This window comes from Elephas maximus, chromosome 1 (assembly GCF_024166365.1).
Source record: "Elephas maximus indicus isolate mEleMax1 chromosome 1, mEleMax1 primary haplotype, whole genome shotgun sequence".
Lineage (NCBI taxonomy): Eukaryota > Metazoa > Chordata > Mammalia > Proboscidea > Elephantidae > Elephas > Elephas maximus.
Window position 1 is genome coordinate 13,568,999 of NC_064819.1, and position 25,221 is coordinate 13,594,219.

A 25,221-nucleotide genomic window follows, 5' to 3' on the forward strand; every position below is an offset into this window, starting at 1 on the left:
TTCCATTTCTTGTTTCTTGTCGTTATTCTAAATCCTGGGAGATTTTTCTTTAGCTTTATCTTCTAATCCCTTAATTCCATTTTTTAAATTTCCCAGTTGTGTATTTAACTTCCATATTTTTAATTTATTGTTTTATCAACAAAGATATCTTTCTATGAATCCACTAGCTTTGTTTCTCTTAATTTTTATAAACATTTTCTTCTATTTTTTGCATCACCTCTGTTTCTTACAGCTTCCTGTTTGCTTGCTTGTTTGTTTGTTTTGGTCTTTCTCTTTACAGGCTTTCCTCAAATGACTGGTGATTTGGGGCTATTTGTTTATATTTTAAAATAAATCTCTAATCATTTCCCACTAGAAGGACTCAGAGCTCCTTGGAGAATTGACTGATCCCAGGTCAGGCAGAAAACGTACAAGATGAGCCTGAAACATCTTGTCACGCCAGAGAGCAAGCTATCAAAGACTACCGGGGTTCTGTCAAGAAGACCCAGAAGCCAACTTGAAGAGTCCCCCATTGGCCAAAGATGAAAGAGTCATGAAAGACAATAACTGTAATGGATTAAAACACATCAAAAATGCTTAAATCTATGAGTATTTAATACTAATGATGAAAGAATAAAATTAACTTATCATCACTGAAGGATACTATCAAGCAATTCACTGTTTGAAAGGTGGTAAATAAAGACAAAGTAACAAGCATTTATCCTGCCTTACCTGTCTCATAGGCTAACCAAATAGTAGATGAAGGGAAGTTTCTCTTTGTAGAAGTAGTCCAGCTAATATATGAAGGAGAATTGGAGTATCACCATATGGCAACACTTAAAGAATTAATGCATTCAGGAAATGATCATCGATGACTGCTAACACCAACAAAAGAAGGAAAACCAGACACTATGTACTTCCTAAAGGAAGGACACACTTTCACCTATGAAGCAATCTTGCCAGAATCTAAATTTAATAAAGCCTTTAAATCTTACAACTGATTGGCCGGTAATACAGGGGGGATAGAGGAACATGTTAAATTATACCACCTGGATTGCAATCAGCAAAATCCAGGCTATGGGAAACTCTATTGGACAAACGACCATGTTTCTTCAACAAATAAACTGCAAAAATAGAGAAAAAGGGGAAATACTATGTAAAAGAGACTTGAAGAGGCATATCAACAAATTGTACCATATAGTCCTTATTTGGACCCTGATTGCAACAAAAAAAACTTTTTTTTTTTTTTTTTTAATTTATAAGACTTTTGGGGAAAGTTAAACATTGGGTGGATATTCAGTGATATTATGAAATTATTGTTGATTTTGCTGTTGTGTTTTTAGGTGGTGTGGAGTCGGTTCCGACTCATTGTGATCCTATGTACAACAGAACGAAACACTGCCTGGCTCTGCGCCATCTTCTCCGTCTTTGTTATGCTTGAGCCCATTATTGCAGCCATTGTGTCAATTCATTTCGTTGAGGGTCTTCCTCTTTTTCACTGACCCTCTACCTTACCAAGGATGATTCCTTCTCCAGGGGTTGGTCCCTTCTGATAACATGTCAAAAGTACGTGAGACCAAGTCTCACCATCCTCGTTTCTAAGGGCCATTCTGGCTGTACTTCTTCCAAGAGAGACTTGTTCGTTCTTCAGCAGTCCGTGGTATCTTCAATATTCTTCACCAACACCATAATTCAAAAGCATCAATTCTTCTTTGGTCTGCCTTACTCATGGTCCAGCTTTCACATGCATATGAGGCCATTGAAAACACCAGGCCTTGGGTCAGGGGCGCCTCAGTCCCCAAATGACATCTTTGCTTTTTAACCCTTTAAAGAGGTATTTTGTAGCAGATTTGCCCAGTGCAATACATCTTTTGACTTCTTGATTGCCGCTTCTATGGACGTTGACTGTGGATCCAAAATGAAATCCTTGACAACTTCAGTATTTTCTCCATTCATCTTGACGTTGCTTATTGGTCCAGTTGTGATATTTTTATTTTATGTTTATGAAGGCTGTAGTCTTTGACCTTCATCAGTAAGTGCTTCAAGTCCTCTTCACTTTCAGCAAGCAAGGTTGTATCATGTGCATATAGCAGGTTGTTAGTAAGTCTTCCTCCAATCTTGATGCCGTGTTCTTCTTCATATAGTCCAGCTTCTCCGATTATTTTGCTCAACCTACAGATTGAATACATATGGTGAAAAGATACAACCCTGAAGAACACCTTTCTTGACTTTAAACCATGCAGCATTCCCTTGGTTTGTTCGAACGACTGCCTCTTGGTCTAAGTAGAGATTTATCATGAGCAAAATTAAGTGTTCTGAAATTCCCTTTCTTTGCTATGTTACCATAATTTGTTATGATTCACACAGTCAAATGCCTTTACATAGTCAATAAGCACAGGTAAACATCTTTCAGGTATTCTCTGCTTTTAGCCAAGATCCATCTGACATCAGCAATGATATAATGATATCCCTGATTCCACGTCCTCTTCTGAACCCAGCCAGGGAATTTCTGTCAGTTCCCTGTCAATGTACTGTCACAACCATTTTTGAATGATCTTCAGCAAAATTTTACTTGTGTGTGATATTAATGATATCGTTTGATAATTTCTGCATTCTGTTGGACCACCTTTCTTCAGAATGAGCACAAATATGTTCATTTTAGGTGGCTTTTTTGGGGAGAGTCTTTATCTTTTAGCAATGCATACTGAAATATTTATGAGTGGCATGATACATCCAAGATTTGCTTAGAAATGATTCAGGGTGGGGCGGGAGGGGAGGGGGGAGGATACGGATGAAGTAAGATTGACCATGAGTGAGTACTTTTTAAGCTGTTGTTGAGAACATTGGGTTTATTGTACTATTCCCTTTTTAGCATGACATTTTACATGATAAAAGTTTGCTTGTTTGTTTAAGAATAAAGTACTAAACAGCTGATTGGAAACTGCATGGGTTTGTATAGACTGGTGGACTTCTCTTAGAGTGACTGGAGTGAGATGGGGGACCCCTTCTCGCATACTCTAGAAGATTGTTCTCTGAAGCCATTGAGTGTCTCCAGCAAGGACTCCTCCAAGCTCCTGCCTGGGAGTGGGGCAGGGGGCATCCAGAGTATCCACTTCCCCTTGTTGCCATTGTTCTAGTCCAAAACCCCATCAGTGCCCTTTATCTTTCCTGGATCCTCTCCAGTTGAGCATCTGGAAAACAAAACTCCATTGTTGGGGGAGGGGTTAAGGTGGAGGAAGGGATTCTGTGTGGGGTGCGACAGGAGACCTGGGTTCCAACCTCTTGATTTAGACAATTTCAACCCATCTCTCCTCTTTAGCCTTGTACATCATCTTCACATTTTACAATACCTGACACCCAATCTCTGAACCCTTCTGGGGTTCAGCTGGGGAGTCAGCTTGCTTCTCTGCCATATCCCCCTCTTTGAGCTGGTCAGCAGGGGCATCTTCTGCTCTAAGTCAGTTGTGATGCCTCCATCCACCTCCCATCTTTCCAAAATGCATTTAATCTCTTTTCCACAACACCTCCTCTTGCATTCTATATGTCACCGTATATCTCTACCTTTGTTTCTTACTGTCCTTTCAGTGGGGTCTTGAGAAGAAGTGGAGATAATGCTTTAAACTAGGGCTGTGCCAGAAATTCCAGGGCACCAATCCCCAGGTACATGGTAACTGCATGGCTTTCATGCTCAGGAGCCAGCAGGTGAGGCAACCAGGAGGCTGGATACTCTCCTTGCAGGCTCATCACCTCCCCTGGACACCTGTGAGCCAGAGACGATGGCTGAACATGAAAACATCTGCTGAGCATTAAGTCCATCACTCGGCGGAGTTTAAATTTCAAATGACCCTAGGACTGCCAGATTCCAGCACGGAGGATTTGGAGATAAGCTGGAAAAGACTCAGGAATCAGCCTCAGTATGTGCAGAACAGTCCCTGTTGTGGCACTTGCAGGACATCTGGCAACCCTAGATCATAAATCCATTGCAATTAGACCTCCAGCCACATCATCCCCTGGAGCTGCTCTGGCAAAGGTCGCTCCTGAGCTCCTAATTGTCAAATCCAGGTTAGCACTCTAGTGCTTGTCACAGGAGCCCTCTTAGCAACCCGCGACACTGTTGACCATTTGCTTCCTTTTCTTTCCCGAGACAATTCTATTAAATTACATTGATGAATAACCATCACAGTGACCTGATCTGATCTTCCCTATCCCCTCCCTAACCCCCCACACACACGCACACGCACACGCACATACGCACACACGCACACACACACACACCTCCTACCAGCATTTTCCCTACTTATAGTGCTTGGAGAATTTGCAAAGAGGCTGTTTGGATTTTCCTTAAGGAACAGTACCAAACCCAACCCAACCCATTGTCATTGAGTCGATTCCGACTCATAGGGACCCTGTACGGACAGAATAGAACTGCCCCATAGAGTTTTCAAGGCTGTAAATCCTTACGGAAGCAGATTGCCACATCTTTCTACTGAGGAGCGGCTCGTGGGTTCGAACTGCCATTAGAAGTCAAGCACTTTAACCACTGTGTCACTAGGGCTCCTCTAAGGAATAGTAGTTTATATAAAATTTTTAATAGGGATTAGGTACTTACAAGTCCCTTTAAAGGACACTGGTCACTGGTTCGCTATGAGACTGAATCGACTTCACAGCAATGGGTTTGGTTTGCATGAACTGTTTGCAGTTAGAATTTTCTTTAAGGAATGTTAATTATTTAAACTATCAATAAAAAGCATTGGGTTTTCAGTTTGGTTAAATCATACCCTGGGGCCGAGTAAGGGGACTGACTGGCTCTGTAATGAAGCACTCAGGCGTATCACCAGCTGGGCTGGGAGCTGCATCTCAGCCTCCCCTGTTGGCAAAGGGGTGCAGTCACGCTCTGCACGTGGTGAGCCACTTTGTTCTGTTTTTTTAATTGTGCTTTAGGTGAAAGTTTATAGCTCAAGTTCATTTCTCATTCAAAAATTTGTATACATATTATTTTTTACTTTAGCTGCAATCCCCACAATGTGACAGCAGGCTTGCCCTTTTCACCTCAGGATCCCTGTGTCCATTTAACTATTTCCTGTCCCTTGCTGCCTTCTCATCCTCCTCTGGGCAGGAGCCGCCCATTTGGTCTCGTACATCTGACTGAACTAAGAAGAGCCACTTTTGATGGTAAATGCTGAGGACCGCAAACCTATAAGCAGGGGCCCGAAGCCCAGATAGGCCGGTGGCCGGGCACTCACTGAAGTCGGGCTTTTATGGTCAAAAGGCTGGGCTTTCCCACCAGGCCAGACAACCAGACCAGACAGGCCGAGCTCTGCCACCAGCCCTAGTGGAGGAGATGCTAGGTGGCCTGCCCCATCTTCTCTCTCTTGTTCTTTCCCCTGGTGGCCACATGGTACCCAGTAGGGTGGGAATGTGGACATTGGATGTATTTATTCCTCTCCTTAGTTCTGTGGTGGAGGATCCAGCCTGAACTCCTGAGGCCAGGTCCCTAAGAGACATGGTGGGGAAGGGGGCAAAACCAATTTCTGGTACTCCTGTGGCTGGTTTGCAGAGTCCTTCAGAGACTTCCCCAAAGCTGAGCCCCTGCCCCAAAGGTGAGATATAGGGTTAGCGAAAGATACCTGACCAGGCTCAGACCAAATGAACACTGAGCTGGAGGAACCAGACCCCAGGCCTCAAGTCAGAGAGTCCTAACATCTGACTAGCTGCCAAGAAGACCAGGGGAGGCCAAGCCTGTTGGGCAGCATCAAACCTCAGGCCCCTACAGACAAGGCCTTGATATCCCAGAGCAGTGGTTCTTAGAGTTGGCTGCTCACTGAAACCCTCTGGGAGCTTTTCAAAACCCCAGTGCCAGGCTATACCCCTGACCAATCAAATCAGAATCTCTGAAGGTGGGACTCAGGCATCAGAGCCTTGTAAAAACTCACCTGGTAACTCTAGAGGGCAGCCAAAAGAGATCCAGGGGCCTCATTCCCATCCTAATTTAAGGTATCCAGGTGTGCAAGCCAGAAACCTAGCCATCAGCACGGTGGTCCCACCATTTGCTAAATCCTCCAGGACTGGCAGCCTGCCCAACTCCAGGGTCACCTTCAGACGGAAGACGATGTGCCTGGTGCCCCTGGAGCTGTGCACCGTGATGGCCCTGAGTGATTCTGCCACCTTAAGATCCCTTCCTCTTAGGAACCTTAGGGGAAAGTGAGTTTATGCCAATAGGGGAGGAACATTCTAAACAGGAGGGTGAGAATGGTTGCACAACCAGAAGAAGGTAATCGGTGTACATGGAGAAATTGTCGAATTGGCGTGTGTCCTGCTGTGTATGTTCACAACAATACCCAAACATAAAATCAATGATAAGATCTCTTCCCCTGTCTTCTCTCCAACCCCATAGCTGCTGCCTTAGTTCAAGCCTCCCCATCACTCACCTGGCCTATTACAATTGTCCCTTAACTGGCTCCTCCGCTAATCCGTTCTCTACACCGTGCCAGAGGAGCTAAACACCATATCTGCTCATGCCACTTCTCTGCTCAGAAGCCTTGAGTGGGTGTCCGTTGTCTTAAAAATAAAATATGGAGTCCTCTGCTCAGCAATCATGAGTCTCTGCCCTGTGGCCTCTCTCTCTTCCAGGGCCTCATCTCCACCTCACGCCACTCACACCCTCTGACCCAGCCACATTAAGCCCCTCCGTACTCCACACTATTTCACACCTCTGTGTCTGGCAAACCCACCCTTCAAGCTTCCAGCTCAATGGCAGCTCCTCTGGGAAGTCTTTGTAGACCCTGCTGAGCCCAGTGGCTTTCTCTTGCTTCTGGGCCACTGTGACCCCCCCAGCACACACCTGCCCCTGCATGCTTCCCAAGGCACTGCCATTATTTCTTTTTGCATCTATCACTCTTAATCCCTTTGGCTACTTCACTTGTCCATCTTTGCAGACCATGGAACCAAAGAAAAAGCCAACTACCTGGATGTCAGGGCACGACCCGGACCCAGTTCCTGCCACCACTTTGAGCCTCCTCTGTACTGACTTCCCCTAGGCCCTGACCTGCTGGGCTTGGCATCTTAGCTTCATTTTCTGTGGGTGCCAACTGGAAACTAGGCTCTGAGCTGGCAGGCCATAGGATGCTACCTCTGCAAACTTCCCCTGCTTTGCTTCAACCCAGGCCCCAGGACATGCCACATGGTCCCCAACCAGGAAAGGGATTCAAATATGATCTCTCATATGCATGCCCTTGAGGCAGGGACTAGGTCTGACTCTCCTTTGGATAGCAAATGTCTAGTGCCATGCTTAGGACTGGGCCTGGCCTTTAGTAGGTGTTCAGCAAATGTCTATAGGGTGGATGGGTGGGTGGACATGTGGGTTTACTGGTAAGGATATGGGTAGACGGATAGATGGATGGATGGTGTTTCCTTTCAACTTGTCCTGGTTCCTTCTGGCCCCTCCTTTCCAATAGGCACACCTTTTCTGCTGCCTCACACCTCACCTGTGACCACTAGCCCAGAGCTGCAATGGCCCCTGGGGGTAACCCAGGTGCAGCTGGAAGAAAGGAGACCAGAATGTCACATCAGCTCACCGGGGAGGTCTTCCCTTCCCTGACTGCCCACTGCAGTTAAACTCTCTACCAAACAGCCCGGCGCTTGCTTACCTCCTTGTATCGTTCTCTAACGAGGGATACACACCACTCCTCCTCTATCCTGCTGTACCGTGAGCTCTGGAGAGCAGACTCTGCTTTTCTTAGGTCCCCTCAGCCCCCAGCTCAGTCCTGGCACACGTAAGTGCTCAATGACTGCTTGATCACTGGGAGACCAACATGCCCCTCTGCCCTCCCGCAGAAATGAGAACGGAAACTCACTTGAAAAAGGAGGATAAAGAAGAGATGCCCTTCCTTTCTCTAGAATGTTCAGCTTCTGCAGAGGTGGTTTGGCATCTGTTTTTCAATCTGGGATAAATGTTCTGGATCAAGGAGTCCCATTAAAATGCCACCCAGAGCACTTAGGGAATTAGGCTAAGGGAGTCCTTCTTGGCAGCAGATAATAAATCAATCACAGCCCAGTGAAAACGCTGAGTTGGGATGGGATCACTCAGGGCAGGCTAGAAAGGAAGCCCAGCCTCAGACACCCTCCTATGGACTTAGAAGGACCAGCGTTCCCAATTTGCCCCGTACTGTCCTGGTTTTAGAACTGAAAGCTCCGCACCCTGAGACACCCTCAGTCCCAGGCGAGCAGAGACAGCTGGTCACCCTAGCTCCTCATCAGCTTCCCCAGTGTCCTTCCTCATTGACCAGCTCCTTGGTCTCCTACATGTACATGTGGGGTGCTGCCCCACTTCCCAACCATCTCCCCACAGTTTCCTGACTGCCAGTGTCTGAGTCAGCGGTCAGTGAAAAGAGGAAATGGCGCCCATTTCTCACCCCAGGGGCTGAGTCCTGAATCTTGCACCTTGTATTGCCCCAAATACCTCGGAAATTCCAGCAAAGGAAGAGGAGGAGAAAAGCAAACGTACCTGAAGGAGGGAGGCATTGGCAAGGCTGAGTCTGAAGAGGTAGTTCCTGTGAAAACAGAAGCGAAATTAGAAGTCAAGCTGGCTCGGCAGGCAGGACCCCAGGAAACAGCCTCCTAGCTTGTGGGGTACAAGGCCTGGGTATCGAATCTTGCAGAAGCCTACGGTGGGTTGACTCCTGGGGAGGAGCTTTACCCTCCACTAGCTCTTTTAACCTTCACAGCAACCCTTCACCTGGGAGTGATGTAGGAAACTCCATTTTATAGATGAAACAGGCACCAAGAGGCTGGGTAATTGGTCCAAGTTGCAGAGACAGTGAAGGAGGGGGGATTACAGCCCAGAACTAACCCCAAAGCCAGTGCTCTCTCTACTCCTGGCCATCCCAGCAGGCCCGGGGGAACCCCGCCCCCAGCTCCACAACCACAGAGCCTGTTCAGCTTAAAGCCTCACCAAGCTCCTGCGGGGGCCCAGTCAGGCCATTCTCCTCCTTGGCCCGTCTACCGCCCTGGCCCACTTCCCCCTCATTGCACAGACTGGCCATCTCTCCTGGCTCCAGCTTTGGGCCCTGAGAGTCCTGTTTGCCTCTTCATCTCATGCGGTGCTGCTATAGCCAGTGAGTCTGGCCCAGGCTTCTCTTCTGGATCAGACCTTTCCACGGCCACCTCCCTGCTCCACCCTGTTTCCTCTTGCCCAAGGTACCCTATCCATCACCCCTGATCTCTCCCTCACAGTCCACCCCGCAGCAGGCTTCCAGATACATCTTCCGCAAACATAGTTTTCATCATATTGGCCTGCTGCTCAGGAGTTGTAAATGATGATGATGATGATAGTAATAAAAATAGCAGACACTTATTGAACAGGAAAGTGTCAGGCACTGCTGAAATGACTGTGTACAGACCCTGGAGCCAGAGGGCCACCATACACCAATGTAGCAGTCGTGAGGGTGGCAGAGCTCCCTGGCTGGAGCACAGGAAAGTGATTTTGGGTTCACCATGTAGACTCCGTGACAGAGACAGTGGGAATTTCAGCTCAGCCACTTGCTGGTAAGGCCTTCTGAGGGCCTTAATTTTTGCATCTGTAAAATGGAGAAACTAATGTCTGTCTTTCTTATTCTCAGGAGCTTGGAGAAGGAAAAATGGCATATCACAAGGCTTTATCGACAGCAAGCAGATATAAAGTCTTGGTTCCCCCTGAGAATTTCTTTCTTTCTTATATCTTCTTTGGCTATTCCTCTGAAATTTTAGGCACAACTGCTCTAGAAAGTTCTGGCCTACCTCAGCTGTGCTGAGAAAAGAAACGAGGGGAAAGGTCTTGGAGAGGGCCAGAAAGAAAAGGAGGGGCCCTGCTGAATGGATCCAGGATCCTCAAAGAGATACCTCAGGCCAGGGACTTCTCTTCCCCAGCTCTGGCTCCAGGCCAGCCCCACTCAGCTTCTCCGCTGTCCTGAGGTAGAGTGGGCCTCACTGGTTACCTTGGCTCCAGGCCTCTGTGGCTTCTCCCCAGGCCCTCCTCCTTCCCCAGACCCTGGGAGAGCTTCTCCGCCCCGTTCCTCTGGCCTGGGGACAGACCAGCTCAGGCTTATGGCTCTGCCTCGGCTGTCTGCTCAGGTAACACAGGCATCTGCTCACAGCTTAAAAAAATGAGGGAAAACACTGTATCACTGAATTCATTTTTATCCCATCAAAAGTCATTCATCATGACATCACAGTCTGCTCTTTTGGGAGATGAGAACAGAGAGAAATATCTTTAGCCTGATCCGCCCTAAATCTCTCATGCAGCAAGGCAGGGTATGAATGAACACAGAATTTCCCTGGCCTGAATTCCAGAGGCCCAAGGGGGTCAGGAAGAAGGGGAAAAACTTTCCTCAGAAGAGGAAAAAGGAAAGCGACCCAGAAAAGGAGGAGAAAGAAGCTGAGGGCACACGGCATTGTCCCAAGGAGCGTGAGGGGCCAATCCAGATGAATTTTCCCCACCAATTATCATCTGAGGGCACAGCTAGGCTCACAGTCTGAGGAAAAGGCGTGCCCACCCCCGTGTGGGGAGAAGCCTCCAGACACAATAACCATGGTTTACATCGGGACTATGAAGGAAAGCCCCGAGTGGATCAGGAAGAGCACTGTGACCACAAGCAAGTGACTTAACCTTTCGGAGCCTCTGTTTCCACATCCATAAAATGGGGATAATCATGGAACCCACCTCCCGGGGTTACTGTGACGAGTGGGTGATTTACTACATGTAAGGTGCATAAAACCGTTCCTGGCTCATAGCGGGTGCAGGACGTCAATTCCCTTTCACAGATTTCAAAGTGTTTACAGCCCTTGCTCCACAACAGCTCTGTGAGGTTGATAGGACAGGGACTACAGCCTAGATTTTACAGATGGGGAAACTGAAGCTCAAAAGTCAAGATCAACCCAGCCCATCTAATCCTAGTCCAGGGCTCTGTCCTTGACTTGTCTCCTTTTCATACAGCAAATGAGAGCGTGAAGACACTAAGGAAAGCCCAGAGGTTGAGGGTGGTCAGCTACACGGTACACTTCGGAAGTGACAACCCGTGATCACCCTCTCCCCAGCCCAGATCAGCTGAATCAGAACCTCTGGACTGTAGAGCTTCTAAAAAAGACCAGTACAGTTAAAGTTGATAACACTGATGTAGCAAAAAGAACTTTAGCCCCAAAGTTAGGAGATCTGGTGTCACGGATTGAGTTGTGTCCCTCAAAAATGTGTGTCACCTTGGCTAGGCCATGATTCCCAGTATTGTGTGATTGTCCACCATTTTGTCATCTGATGTAATTTTCCTATGTGTTGTAAATCCTGCCTCCGTGATGTTAATGAGGCAGGATTGGAGGCAGTCACGTTAATGAGTTAGGACTCAATCTACAAGATTAGATTGTGTTTTAAGTCAATCTCTTTTGAGACATAAAAGAGAGAAGTGAGCAGAGAGATGGGGACTTCATACCACCAAGAAGGCAGTGCTGGGAGCAGAATGTGTCCTTTGGACCTGGGGTTTCTGCCCAGAGAAGCTCCTAGACCAGGAAGGGTTGATGACAAGGACTTTCCCTCAGAACCCACAGACAGAGAAAGCCTTTCCCAGGAGCTGGTGTCCTGAATTCGGATTTCTAGTCTCTTTTTTTTTTTATACTGTGAGAGAATAAATTTCTCGTTGTTAAAGCCATTCACCTGTGGTATTTCTGTTATAGCAGCACTAGATAACTAAGACACCTGGGTTCTAGTCCCCTTATTCTTTTGTCATCTTGCTATGTGATCTTGGGAAAGTTACCTTTCCCTCTCAGGGTCTCTGCTTTTTTATGTTTAAAATTAGGGCAGCTGGATTAGACTAGTGATTCTCAAACTTAATTGTAGATCAGAATCACCTGGAGAGCTGATTAAAACACAGATGGCTGGGTCCTACTCCCAGAGCTTCTAGTCCAGTCAGTCTGGGGTAGAGCTGAGAACCTGCATTTCTAACAAGTTCCCAGGTGATGCTGGTCACGCGAGTACTGTCGGTTCAGGACCACACCATGAGACCCACTGGAGTCCGGATCTGATGCTGTATGAGTTTGTAAGGAATTACCTCCTTCCACTCCACTCTGTAATGCCTCCACAAGCGCTCCCTAGAGAAAATTATCCGTTGGATACAGGGTCTGGACCCATACCCGTCGCTGTTGAGTGGATTCCAACTCATAGAGACTCTACAGGGCAGAGTAGAACTGCCCCATAGGGTTTCCAAGGCTGTAAACTTTATGGAAGCAGACTGCCACATCTTTCTCCCACAGAGTGGCCGGTGGGTTCGAACTGCTGACCTTTCTTTCCAGTATCGGCCCAGTGATTAACCACCGCGCAACCAGGGTTCCTTCAGGATCTAGAGAGTGGGTCTAAAGGAGATCAGGCCACTGGGAAATGAGGCCTTTCATAAAAGGAGCACATTGTGCCGGCTGTCCCCCGGTGCAGGTCACCAGCTGGCCAGCAGGGGGCTCCAGGGCACCTTCTCTGCTGGGAGCTCCCTGGAAGGACTCTGACCCAGCAGGTCCTGGCAGCCTGGCACAGATGGGGGCAGCAGGTGGCCAGCAGGTGCTCTGCTCTCAATAACTGCCACTGAAGTGTGTGGCTTGTTGAGATTCAGAGGTCTAGGGGTCATGCCCCAACCCCTACACAGCCACCACACTCTTCCTTCTATGGAGGACACGCACTCAGACACAGACAGGGCCTGGCAGAGGTAAACGCAGGGCCAGGACGCGGGTGTGCCCACCCGTGGGCAGATCCCAAGTAATACAATTCTAAAGCACCCTGCCGCCCACCCCGTCCTGGCCACAACCCTCCTGCCACCTCATTACCTGGCTCCTACGATGAGCTGGTTCCTGGAGGGATCCAGGGCGAGCTGGGAGAAATCTCGGGCTCCAGGGTAGGTGAAGTTAGAGACCCATGGGTTCAGATCTAGAGGAAGGAGAGGCAACCATTCCATCACTGTGTGGCCAGGGGCTCCCAGCTCTGCCAGCGTCACACCAGAGAATAGAAAGGGTGAAATCAGGGTGAAGTGGGCAGGAGGCTCCCAGGAGACCAGGGTTCGGGCCTTTCTCTGTCTATAGCCAGCATTGTGACCCAGATGGTGGGGTGGATGGGGACACCACAGTTCCTGCCATGTCCCTCAGTTCAGAAAACAGCTCTACCTTCCTCCCAGCTGCCCAAAGGGAAACCAGAATTGTCCTTGACTCTTTTTTTTTTTTTTTTTTTCCTCCCAGGCCCTCACCAACCATATCAAACACACCAGCAAATCCTGTCTGTTCTATCTCTGAACTGTCTCTGAAATCCATCCACTTCTTTCCCTCTCCATACCCCCATCTAAGCCTCCATCACCTCCTGCCTGGACGGGTGCCGACATTCTCCTAACTGGTCCCCTGGCTTCCCCTCCTGCGCCCTCCAGCCCGTTTCCCACGAGGCAACCAGGGACACCGTTCTAAATGCAACGCTGGTTATGGCAGTCTCCTGCACAGAACCCTCCAGCCACTCCCAGATGCTCCCAGGAAAAGCCCCAACTCCTTGTGGTTTATAAGGCCTTTGGGTTTTGGCCCCGCATTCCTCCCAGGTCAGATGCCTGGCACATGTAAGATACTCACTTAATTACGTAGTGATTGATTGGGAACAAATGATGCTTCCTCTTTACAACTTCCCTCAAACTCTTCATGCCAGCCGCATTAAACCAGAAGGCTGCGCACTTCCCCAAGCCGGTCCCACAAGAGCCTGCCAACTTCTGCACTCCTGTTCTCCCTTGATGGAGGCTTCTGTTAACCCCATTTTCACCCGTGCCTCCTCCAAGAAGCCCTCCCTGATTTCCCCAGATCAGGGGTAAGCGCTCCCATAGTCCTATACTTCACTGCTATCGTAGCCCGCACCCTGTGCATGCTGCCCGGTGATTTGCCCTCAGGGACAGGAAAGATCTTGGTCCTTGGATTCCCAGCCCATTCCAGCACCCAGCAATGTCTGAACGAGTATGCGAATAACCCTCAGCTTCCAAAAATCCTTCTGTATGCGGAGAAGCAGCTTTTCATTTAAGGCTTCACAGAGGTGGGAGATGGGTGGTTAGGGTCTAGCCCCTGTCTCCAAGGAAGGCTCCTTCCAGCAAAGGCTTTCACAGGGATTGGGTGGGACAGACAGGAGACCTCACAACCCTCTGGATGGATGGGGAGAGGGGTCTAGGGAGGGCACCCTCAGACCACAGCACCCAGCTGATTTCCCCCTTCACTCCAGCTGGAGACCCACTTCTCCCATCTTGGTCTAAACCAAACCAAACCCACTGCCATCAAGTCGATTCCGACTCCTAGTGACCCTGTAGGATGGAGTAGAACTGCCCCATAGGATTTCCAAGGCTGTAAATCTTTAGGGAAGCAGGTTGCCACACCTTTCTCCCGTGGAGAAGATGGTGGGTTTGAACCGCTGACCTTTTGGTTAGCAGCTGAGCACTTAACCGCTGTACCACCGGGGCTCTCATCTCAGTCTGGAGCCCCTTAATAGTTCTCCCTCAGCGCCTGACTCACGGATGGGAGGGGACTGGCATCAGTGATGAGAGAGCCACAGGGCAGAGGAACATTCATACTGATAAGGTACAGTTGCTTTCTCCCCATGGTGCATTAGCGACAGGTCACAGAAGGCCCAGGGGAGTGTGTGCATGTGACAGAGAGAGGGTGTGCGTGTGTGCCTGTGTGCGTGTGTGTGATCCAAGGGCAATAAATCATTGGTCATTATCCCTCCACTACAGAGTAAAAGCAGCCCTTCATTTCTGCACGACAGGCAAACACTTAATCGCTCCCTGGACAACTGGAGGTTTTGCAAGCGGGATGTTTTTCAGAAAACTGTGATATGCATGATTTAAAAAAAGAAAGAAATTCTGCAGCAAAATGAAGCAAACCCCCTGGGCTTGCCTCTGCCTCCAGCAGGTGACTAGAGGTTGGCAAGAATTGTCACATAGTCTCAACGGTGTCTGCGCAATAGCAGGTGTAAGGAGTGGATCTGAAGTCAGGGGTGGGCTGGTTTTTATCTGACCTGAGGGCCACTCGCAGAAATCCTGGCACCTTAGAGCCTAAGCCAAGGGACCTCCTCCTCCAGGAAGCCTCCCTTGATTCTAACCTTTCCACCCTGATTAGTATTTTGTCCACATTCTCTCTACCCTTTCTGTTCCATTCGCATGGTGTGTTATTGTTACTCTGAATGTGTTCAAGTTTACTTTCTGCATGTATATGGTGAGGGGGTGGTGGTAAGGGGCATGCTTACCCACATCAGACTGGGTGCTTCGCCAACAGGAACAACTAGGTCACATTTTAATTCCCTCCTTCTCTTTTGACATGGGCATCTGGGATGTGGGCAGCTGGACGCAAGAGGTGGCAGCCTGGTCTGCAGCAAATTCCCTGAGAAGCCCCATCTGGGGGCCTCTCAGCTCGGTGTTCATTCAGGGCGCTTTATGAGGGGAAGGGAGGGAAAGTGGAAACAGGGCAGGAACTGGGATGGGGTGGTGGGGGTGAGGGGAGTGAAGGGTGGAAGCCCCTACTGGTTTCTGTCCCCCTAGCCCTGAAGGGGTGGACTCGGGCGAGTGGAGAGAGGTGGTCAGGAGCAGCGCCGTGATCCTGGGGGAGCCTTCTTGGGAAGGGAGCCAGCCTCCTTTTATTAAACAGGCAAAGGGGACCAGAGGGAAGGCTGTCTTTAAAACACCAAGCACGTTTTGAGCTCCGTGTGCAGCTGAGGCTTTGGACGGCGGCTTTAAGAGAAAAATGACATTCTCCATGATGCGCTTGTGTTTTTAATTACAGTCAATTCAATTACCCACTTTGTGGATTAACCACCGCCAATGTTTAACTCCAGACTGGCTTCTCCCTGCCACCTAGAACAGTTAACTCCATGGCAAATAGAATAATCTGCAGGCCAAAGAGAAACACAGGTGGGCCCCCTGAAAAGACACCCATAGCAGGAAATTTAACCTTACCAAACAGAAAAACGTCTGTCAGATTGCACAACTGGCAGCTCCTCTAGGGTATTTAGGGGTTATCACAGATCAGTCAGGGGCCAGGGGAGAGGGAAACTCACAGCTACACGGTTAGAAGCCTACCTAGCCGTTACAAATAGTGTACCATCTGACAGAATCTTGGAAGCTGGGGTGCTATGCCGGATTTATGGCAGCCTCTCCGGAACAGCCACCACCCAGAGCACAGTCAATCACCCAGTGTGGGTGGAGTCCCTACTGTGAGCTCAGCAGCGCTAAAGGATGTAGGAGACAAGAGACCCGGTCCCGGTCCAGGACCAACTGTGCTGGGGACCAAAGGAAGTCACAGGGACCTTTAATGAACAATAGGAGACAATCGAGTGCTCAAAGGAAGCTCTTGTTCACCTCTAAGGCCCCACAGCGTTCCGTTCTGTGCCTGGTGCCAAGCAGGGCCCAATAAAAATTTGGCAAATGGATAGGAAAACCCAGAGCGGTCAGAAAGGAGATGAGGGTGAGGTCGGGGAGGACAGGGGTGCAGGGTTGGGGAAGAAAAGCATAGATGATCCAAGTAAAACAGGGATAATCGGTCCCTTGATATCAATCACCTTTGTCAATGTGAGACTCGGTCCTTAAGGCTGAAGGAGGGTGATGGGGGAATCAGTGTGTCATTCAAGGAATTCACATCCAAAGATCAAAAATGGCCTCGAGGAGACTGTGGTAATGGTTGTGCAACACAGTAAACATGATCAATGTCACTGAATTATACGTTTGAAAACTGTTGAGTTAGCAAATGTCTGCTGTATATATTTTTAACACAATAAAAAAAAAAATGGCCTCAAGGAACCCAGGTACCCAAACAGCACCTCTTGTCCCCCACCTCCACCCCTGCCCAAATGGCCCAATATAGACCAGCCTGGCTGGGGGACAGGGATTCCTCCATGCCAACAGTCAGCCAGGGGAACGGTGTCCCCAGAAAAGCCCCTCAGAGGAAATGTTTCATTAGGAGCTGCCTCAGAGGCCCCCACCATGAGAGGACAGCCCTGGAACCCCTACTCGGTCTTGTCCCTCAGTGACAGCCACCAGCACTCCGGGAGCCATCAGAAGTCTGAGGGTGTGCGCACGTTTTGTGGGCTTAAGGACATTGCTAATTTCCTCTAATCCACTTACGCCTTCAAAGCCCTGGATCCCAGCTCAAACAAGACAGCGCAGAGAAGACAGCTGGAAACCTTCCTCCTGGAGACAGGAGCCAACCCACAGCTAGGAACCTCACACTTGCAGAACACCCCCAGCCTCCCCACTTAGTAAGCCCCAACTCTTATCCGTATCCCACCCTCCTCCCAAATCCCATGTCAGTTTCGTACCCATCGATTAATTTTTGTGCTCTGGTTTCCACCTTTTCCACAGGGAGGGGACCACCACAGGGAGGGGTGGCACGTCTCCCAGATAGGGCAACTGAGGGCGGGCGGAGGACCTCAGCAGAAGCACCCGATCGCTCTGCCATGGGTAATTGTACAAAGAGCACTGGGTGGGGGATTGGGAGATCAACGTTGAGGCCTGACTCTGACCAGTCTCTCTGACTCTCTGTGCCTTACTCTTCCCATTTGTAACAGGAAGTGCCTGTCTCCCAGAGTTAGTATGAGAAGGAAATAGCAAAGTGTCAGTCAGACATCAGAACCTGCAGACCCCACTGTGTGCCACCAGCATGCTCATCACACAACCAGGGCCCTGCAAGCCGATTAACAGTCGATGGGAGAATCATCTGGACTCTGTGTACTTGTGCTTTGTTTTAGACTACCGTCAAATGTATGTACTAATTTTAGAAATTATTAGAGAGAATTTATGTTCCCCTCAGAACATGCCCAGCAACCTACAAATCCTAGCTTGGGAAACACTTTAATAGGGCACACTAATGCTCTCCCTTGACAAACAGAAGGAGTTATTAGTCACCAGGGCCCCTTTCCCTGGGGGCTCCCAGGACCCCAAAGAAGGACATTCCTACAGCTGTCTTAGAGCAGAAGGCAGCTTTCTGGAGAGCTTCAAGCACTTCCTTCAGGAAGCCAAGAACTGGAGCCCATGCTTCCAGAAGAGCTAGAGTTGTGACCACAACCAACCCCTGGTCTACCTCCAACCAGAGCGTCCACAGCTTTGTTCTTTAGCAAAGGCATCCCAGAGAAGGCTGCCTCTCCCTCCAAGTAAACGTGGATGAAGGATCTGACTAAATTACCTGGAGACAAAATTCCGACCCTCCAACCCATCACAGCCCATCCTTCTTAAAACATCTATCCCTTAAGGAAGAGTCTCAATACCCTATAGGAAATGAACATCCCAGGGACTTCCAACCTTTAGAAGGACCCTCTGAGGCTTGGCCTAAATCCTTCAGGGCACAGGCAATGTAAAAAAGAATGGAGCAGGAGGTGGCTCTCACCTTCAAAGGCCACGATGGGGTGCTCCCTCAGGGTGCATAATTCCTGCTCACTGCTGGGTTCACTGGAGATGTCCTGGGAGCTGGAGAGGTGGAACACCAGTAATGTGAGGCTGGACAGCAACAGGGTGACAGCCAGGGGACCCGGGACCACCATGGTGGGGCCCCTCTGCAGTCCTAGCTCCTGGAGGCGGGCTTGGGAGAAGACCTGCAATGAAAACACTCAGTCGCACCAAGCGCTCCCACCAGCAATGCCCATGGCTTGCAATTCCCCTGTGGTTGCCAGTGGCCCCACAGTGGTTTTCCTTTTTCAGTAAATTTGTGTTTTATTTATGTTACTCAGAGTTTACTCTGCTCTAATAATGCAAAAGTTATAGATCGTATCTTGAAAACTAATTTTCCTTGTAGTAGTAGCCTGGGCAAAACTGACAAATTACAGGACCTTTTCTATTATGATCCCAAATGGTTTAAAATTAGTTTTGATGATAAAGGTGCTAGCTTAGGGGTAAAAATAGAACACTTCATAAGTGGAGTTGGGACAAATGGGTAGTCATTTGTAAAATGATAAAGTTGGATCTACAATTACACCTTATAAATTAGGAAAAACTCCAGATGGATAAAAGATTTAAAGGTTAAAAATAAAACCATAAAAATACTAGAAGAAAATGTAAGCAGGATCCTTTGTAACCTTGGAGTGGAGACTTACGACTCAAAATTCAAAAGTCATAAAGATAGACAAATTTGACTATATAATAAACACAAACTTCTGCATCCACCCCTTCAAGAAAACAAACGAAAAAAACTTTAAGCAAAATCGAAAGGCAAATGACAAACTGGGCTAATATTCCTAATATATAAGATCTAGGGATCAAGAACAAAGAGGAACAATCCAGTAGAAAAAAATGGGTGAAGAGTATAAATATGAATGATGCTTATTCTCAGTCCTAATAAGAGCAGTGCAAACTGAGCTTAGACTAAGATACCACTTCTCATCAATCAGTTGAGCAAAAATCCAAGTTAGACCACCCGCTCTTGGTGAGGCTGTGGGGAGAAGGCCACTCTTACACATTGCAGATGGATGAGCAAAACGGTACAAGCCCTGCCGAGGGGATCTCGTAATATCTGATAAAATTACAGATGCATTTACCCTTTGACCTAGTGATCTAATTTCTGGGCTTTCATGGGTGGTGCAAACCGAAAGGTTGATGCTCTCTTTGAACCCACCCAGAGGCGCCTTGAAAGAAGGTTTGTTGACCTGCTTCTGGAAGGTCACGGCCTGGAAACCCTACAGAGTGCGGTTCTACTTTGACACACTTGGGTCTTCATGCAGCAGAATTGGCTCAATAGCAACCGATTTTTGGTTTAGACCAGTGCTACTCAAAGTGTGGTCCAGGCACCAGTGCTGATCTCCAGACTGGAACAACTCCACGATAAGTGCGGAAATTTGCGAGTGTTTAAAAGCTTCTACAGTAATCTAAAGAGTGATTTTATGTCTACTAAATCTAATAAAATATTTGAGCTTGTAGTTTGCATGTTTTTTTCTTCCAATTCATTTCTCCAGTGATTCACTTATGAATTTTACATAAGCATCCATCTGCGACAGACTGTAAATTAAGAAAAAACAAAACAAAACAAAAAACGGCTCTGGCACCATGGATAGATGAGAAGCAATAATATACTACAGTGGTACCTGACATGTGCAAACTGACTTATGGACAGGACTATTCATTGTGGCATTCTTTGAAGGAACAGAAGACAGGAAATAACCAACTGTCTAGCAATAGGAAACGGCTTAAATAAACTATGGTACATCTTCGTAATGGAATACTAGTTAGCTGTAGAAAAGAAAGAGGGATTTCTCTAGGTTTTGATATTGAGCGATCTCCAGGGCATATTAAGGGAAAAAAGCAAAGTGTAGAAGAGTGCATAGAGTATGCTACCTTTCTGTGTAAAAAAGAAGGTGGTTGTTGTTGTTGTTAGGGGCCATTGAGTGGATTTTCGATTCACAGTGAACCCACGTGACAGAAACCTACCCTATTGGGTTTTCTAGACTGGTATCTTTATGGCAGCAGATTGCCAGGTTTTTGTCCTAAGGAGATGCTAAGTGAGTTTGAACTGCCAACCTTTCAGTCAGCAGCTGAGTGCCTAACCATTGGGCCACCAGGGCTCCTTTAAAAAAAAAAAAGGTAGAAATGAGAATGTATATTTACATTTGCTTGTATATGCATTAATATACACTGGAAAAGTAACCCAAACCATGGTCTTCCAATCGCCCCATATGCATATGAAAGAAAGTTGGATAATAAAAAAGGAAGACAGAAGAATTGATGTGTTCAAACTGTGATGTTGGTAAAGAATACTGAATATACTGTGGACTTCCAAAAGAACAAACAAATAAGTCTTAGAAGAAATACAGCCAGAATGCTCCTTAGAAGCGAGGATGGCAAAACCATCCTCGCTTACTTTGGACATGTCTTCAGGAAAGACTGTCTTAGTCATCTAGTGCTGCCACAACAGAAGTACCAGGAGCGATGGTTTTAACAAAGAGAAATTTATTTTCTCACAGTCTAGTAGGTTACAAGTCCAAATTCAGGGCATCAGCTCCAGGGGAAGGCTTTCTCTCTCTGTCAGCTCTGGAAGAAGGTCTTTCTTGTCAATCTTCCCCTGGTCGAGGAGCTCCTCAGGCGCAGGGACCCTAAGTCCAAAGGACGCGCTCTGCTCCTGGTGCTGCTTTCTTGGTGGTATGAGGTCCCCGACTCTCTGCTTGCTTCCCAGGCCACACTCCAGGGAAACTCCCTTTACCTTGGATCAGTGAGGTGACCTGGGTAAGGGTGGTGTTACAATCCCACCCTAATCCTTTGAACATAAAATTACAATCACAGAATGGAGGACAACCACAGAATACTGGGAATCGTGGCCTAGCCAAGTTGATACACACATTTTGCGGGGGGACATAATTCAATCCATGACAAAGACCAATCGCTAGGAAAGGGCAAAGGATCCCTGGTGGCACAGTAGTCATGTTTGGTAGAGGGCCAAGGAAAATGAAGGAAACCCTCAGTGAGATGGACTGACGTAGTAGCTGCAACAAAGGACTCAAACATACCAATGATCGCGGACACGGCACAGAACTGGGCAACGTTTCCGTCTGTTCTACGTAAGGTCGCCGTGAGTCGGAGTCAACTCGATGACAACGACATGTGCAGCTGCAGCAAAGTCGTGCTCAAGATTTCTCAATATATGCCTTTTATCTATTTTTATTTCTGAACTAGGTAAACATACTACCTTTTCAACAAAAAAAAAAAAAAAAGCTCTTTAAAAACTAGCTTTAGTTCAGCAAACCTTCTAATATGGTGTGGTCTAACAGTTTCCCTGACTTGAAGCCTAACTTGTAACCTCTGAATCAGCCCTCGCCTCTCTCCTTCCCCAGCCATCCAATGTGTTCACCAAACACTGCTGGCCCCACATCCCTCACACTTCCCCAACCTGAGTGACCTCACTGGGCTCACTTTCCTTATCTGTAAAATGAAAAGTTGAAGTACATCAGGGATTCCCACCTGGGGCTGGGATCAAATCAGAATCACCTCCACTGGAGCAGAGCCTGGGGCAGCAGGTGACTGACCCCAAAGGTGATTCTGACGAGCCCCCCCAGGGGCAGAGCCAGAGGAATAGAGGCTCCTGGGGTTTCTTCTAGCTCTAAGGCCCTAACCCTTCCTCTCTCTCCCCTTCCCACTGTCACTACCTTACTTCAGGTTCTGGAAAATTCCAGTAGGGTTATTTTCCTCCTGCCTCAGTTTCCTCACATATGTGGGGAATGAAGACAAATTATTGAATTGCTGTGAGGCTTCAAGGAAATAACCAAGTGACCCTACATGACTAGTGCACCCAGCACATCCCTTTCTCCCTGTCCCTGCCCCTCATGCACCCATGGGGGATTAGCCCCTCAGAATGCCTCTTTGATCCCTCTCCTCAGGATCAAATGCCTACAATCTCTGCCCCTAGGCAGAAGAGCCTCGTCTTCCTTCCCTCTTGGCAGAGGGCAATGGGGAGGGAGAGTTGGCCAGTAAGCTTGCTCCCAGGAGCGATTTCTTAGTCACAGAATTTTTCCTCAGCGCTAGGCTGAGTCCTGCCTGCTACACGGGACTTGGTACTCCTGTCCTGTCCTCTCAGACAGGGCCACAGAGGTGGGGCAAAGGGGAATCAAAGCACAGGACCAGCCCTCTGGAGTAGGACAACTCAAGTTCAGATCCCAGCTTTGCTCCTTACTGTGAGACTATAGAAAAAAATCCTCAACCTCTATGTGCCTTACTTTCCCCATTTGCAAAATTGGGAATCACACTAAAAAAAACTATTTCCTCAGAGAGTCAGAAGGGTTAAATGAGTAAATGCCTTTAAAAGGCCAAGAACAGGGTCTGGCAAACAATGAGTGGTTAATTAGTGTGAGCTATTCTACTCTGTCCTACAGGGTCGCTATGAGTCTGTATGGACTCAATGGCAATGCGTTCGGTTTTGGTGGTGCAACGATTAAACCCTCGGCTGCTAACCAAAAGGTTGGCGGGTCAAACCGCCCACTGGCTTTGTGGGAGAAGGACCTGGTGATCTGCTTCCATAAAGACCACAGCCTAGAAAACCTGATACGGCAGCCCTACTCTGTCACATGCAGTCACTATGAGTTGAAATTGACTCTGCAACACCTAACGGCAACATTCTAGAAGTGGAGCAGGGACTGGTGAATTTCCTTTTGCCCTTGGACGCCTGTGCCGGTTGTCTTTTCCTTGTCCTCTCCCTGCTCTGTGTCCAGGAGGCCGATGTGTCGGGACTGTGTCAAAGGCCTCCCTCCCTCCATTTGGGTTTGGCCAGTGGGGGCACTGGCAGAAGATGGGACAGGGAAGTGGGGAGCAGACTGAGCGGCTGCATCCCTGACAGACAGAGACAGACAGAAGGTCGTAGCTCCTGCCATGTAGCCTTTTCTGCCTCCAGATTCCAGAGATTGCCCCCTCCCCCTCCCTTCAGGTGAGGCGAGGTACACCCCCTCTGTTAGCAGCCCCTCTGTTAGCAGCAGGGGTACTATACCGTGCACTACCCCATATGGTTCCCAAACCCCTTCCCACCTTTGTAAACAGTTCCTTTATTAAACCGTCCTCCCATTTCCCAATTTGAGCGTGCCATCTGTTTCCTGTGGCATTCCTGACTGATAGAACACCTAATTAGTGATATTCAAAGGAGCCCTGGTGGCACCGTGGGTAAAGCCATCGACTGCTAACCGAAAGGTCAGTGGTTCGAAACCACCAACAGCTGGCTCCACAGGAAAAAGATGTGGCAGTCTATCTTCATAAAGATTTACAGCCTCAGAAACCCTATGGGGTCACTACGAGTCAGAATTGGACTTGACCGGCAGCGGGTTAGTAACATTCAACGTATGTGCAAACACCATCCTTTTAGATCTTAGCTGAGGCTTTTCTCCCATCAGCCCCTAACGGCATCTAAGGTGGTGAGACAATTGCCCTCCCTTCATTCTTCCCAATCCTCCCCCTGCCTCTGTGCTCCCTTCCCAGGCCTCCCTGCCTCCAACTGCCCCCAGAGCCTCCGAGGCAGCCCTAGTGAGGCTGGGCCCTGGGTGTGGCCAGATTCTGAGCTCCTCGAGCCTGAATGAGTACCACATTCTGGGCCCCTTTCCCTTCCCGCAGGGCCCAGGACCTGAAGTACCTGAGTGGGCTGGAGAAGTTCGAGACTTATTATGGCTTTTATGTAAATATGTCCTTCAAGTCCCTCCTGAATCAATAATTGCTAGATTAATATCACTGAGTCCACCTGGGCTAGCACAGCACTGCTGTTTAAGGAGAAGAGAAAGGAAACATTGGACATGACTAAGCGGGGAAGGGGTGAGGCAGGACCCGAATCCAGGATCTCCTCTAGGTTGTTACCTTTCCTCTGGGAGAGAGGGAGCAGGAGCAGCGCAGCAGATGGACATGCACACACACACAGACCAGAGCCTCACAAATGGAGAGCCTGAGCTGTATGGAGCCTGAGAGATAACTAGTGAGGCGGTGGCAGGAAAGCCTTTACTCAGATCAGCGTTCCAATCCTTGCATGGCCAAGGGGCTGATTTTAGGCCTATTTTCCCATCACTTTTGAGGCTCCTTCTTGGCAAAAGAAGCCAGTAGGCCCCAAACAACAAAAGGAGTAGGGCAAGTTAGTGACATCGGTGGTTCAGTGGTAGAACTCTCACCTTCCACACAATAGACCCGGGTTCAATTCCTGCTCAATGTACCTCATGTGACCACCACCCATCTGTCAGTAGAGCGTGCATGTTGCTATGATGCTGAACAAGTTTTCGTGGAGCTTCTAGACTAAGACAGACTAGGAGGAAAGGCCTGGCAATCTACTTCCAAAAACCAGCCAGTTAAAATCCTATGGATCACAATGGTTCAATCTATAACCAGTTATGGGGATGGTGCAGGACAGGGCAGCACTTCACTGCGTTATGTATGGGGTCACCACAAGTCAGGGCCTACTCCTCAGCAGCTATCGACAAAATTGGGAACGGGGCCGCAGTGGAGTGGCGGATGCTGTGGCCAGAGGCAGAGCGCCATGAGCTTGTGCTTGCGGCTTTGCAAATGTCATCAGGACGGGAAGTGCTGTGCTGAAAAGACAGGAAGAGGGAGGGAGGAGGAGTCTTCCTAGCCTCCACCAATACTCCACCTGCTCCCCCTCCATCCACAGGTCGGGGTAAAGCATATTCGTGCTCTGTAACCTCCACCCCAGCAACTGTTGGCCAGACCACGGATAATCATGTGATCGAAACAAGCCAATCAGAAGCTCTCTCATGGCAATTTGGGTTGAGTCTATCTTTGT

General features: G+C 48.4%; 1 protein-coding gene across 2 annotated transcripts in view; it reads right to left on the minus strand.

The window, feature by feature from the left end:
• The window catches only part of SEMA5B (semaphorin 5B), a 160,822-nt gene that overhangs the window by 24,903 nt on the left and 110,698 nt on the right, over positions 1-25,221 (minus strand). For both annotated transcript variants that reach the window (XM_049878209.1, XM_049878198.1), the window contains exons 2-4: positions 18,370-18,574; positions 12,811-12,910; positions 8,483-8,528 (exon numbers count right to left, since the gene is read on the minus strand). In XM_049878209.1, coding sequence (XP_049734166.1) covers positions 8,483-8,528; positions 12,811-12,910; positions 18,370-18,523 — 300 coding nt within the window. In that variant the 5' untranslated portion in view covers positions 18,524-18,574. The remainder of the gene's footprint in view (positions 1-8,482; positions 8,529-12,810; positions 12,911-18,369; positions 18,575-25,221) is intronic.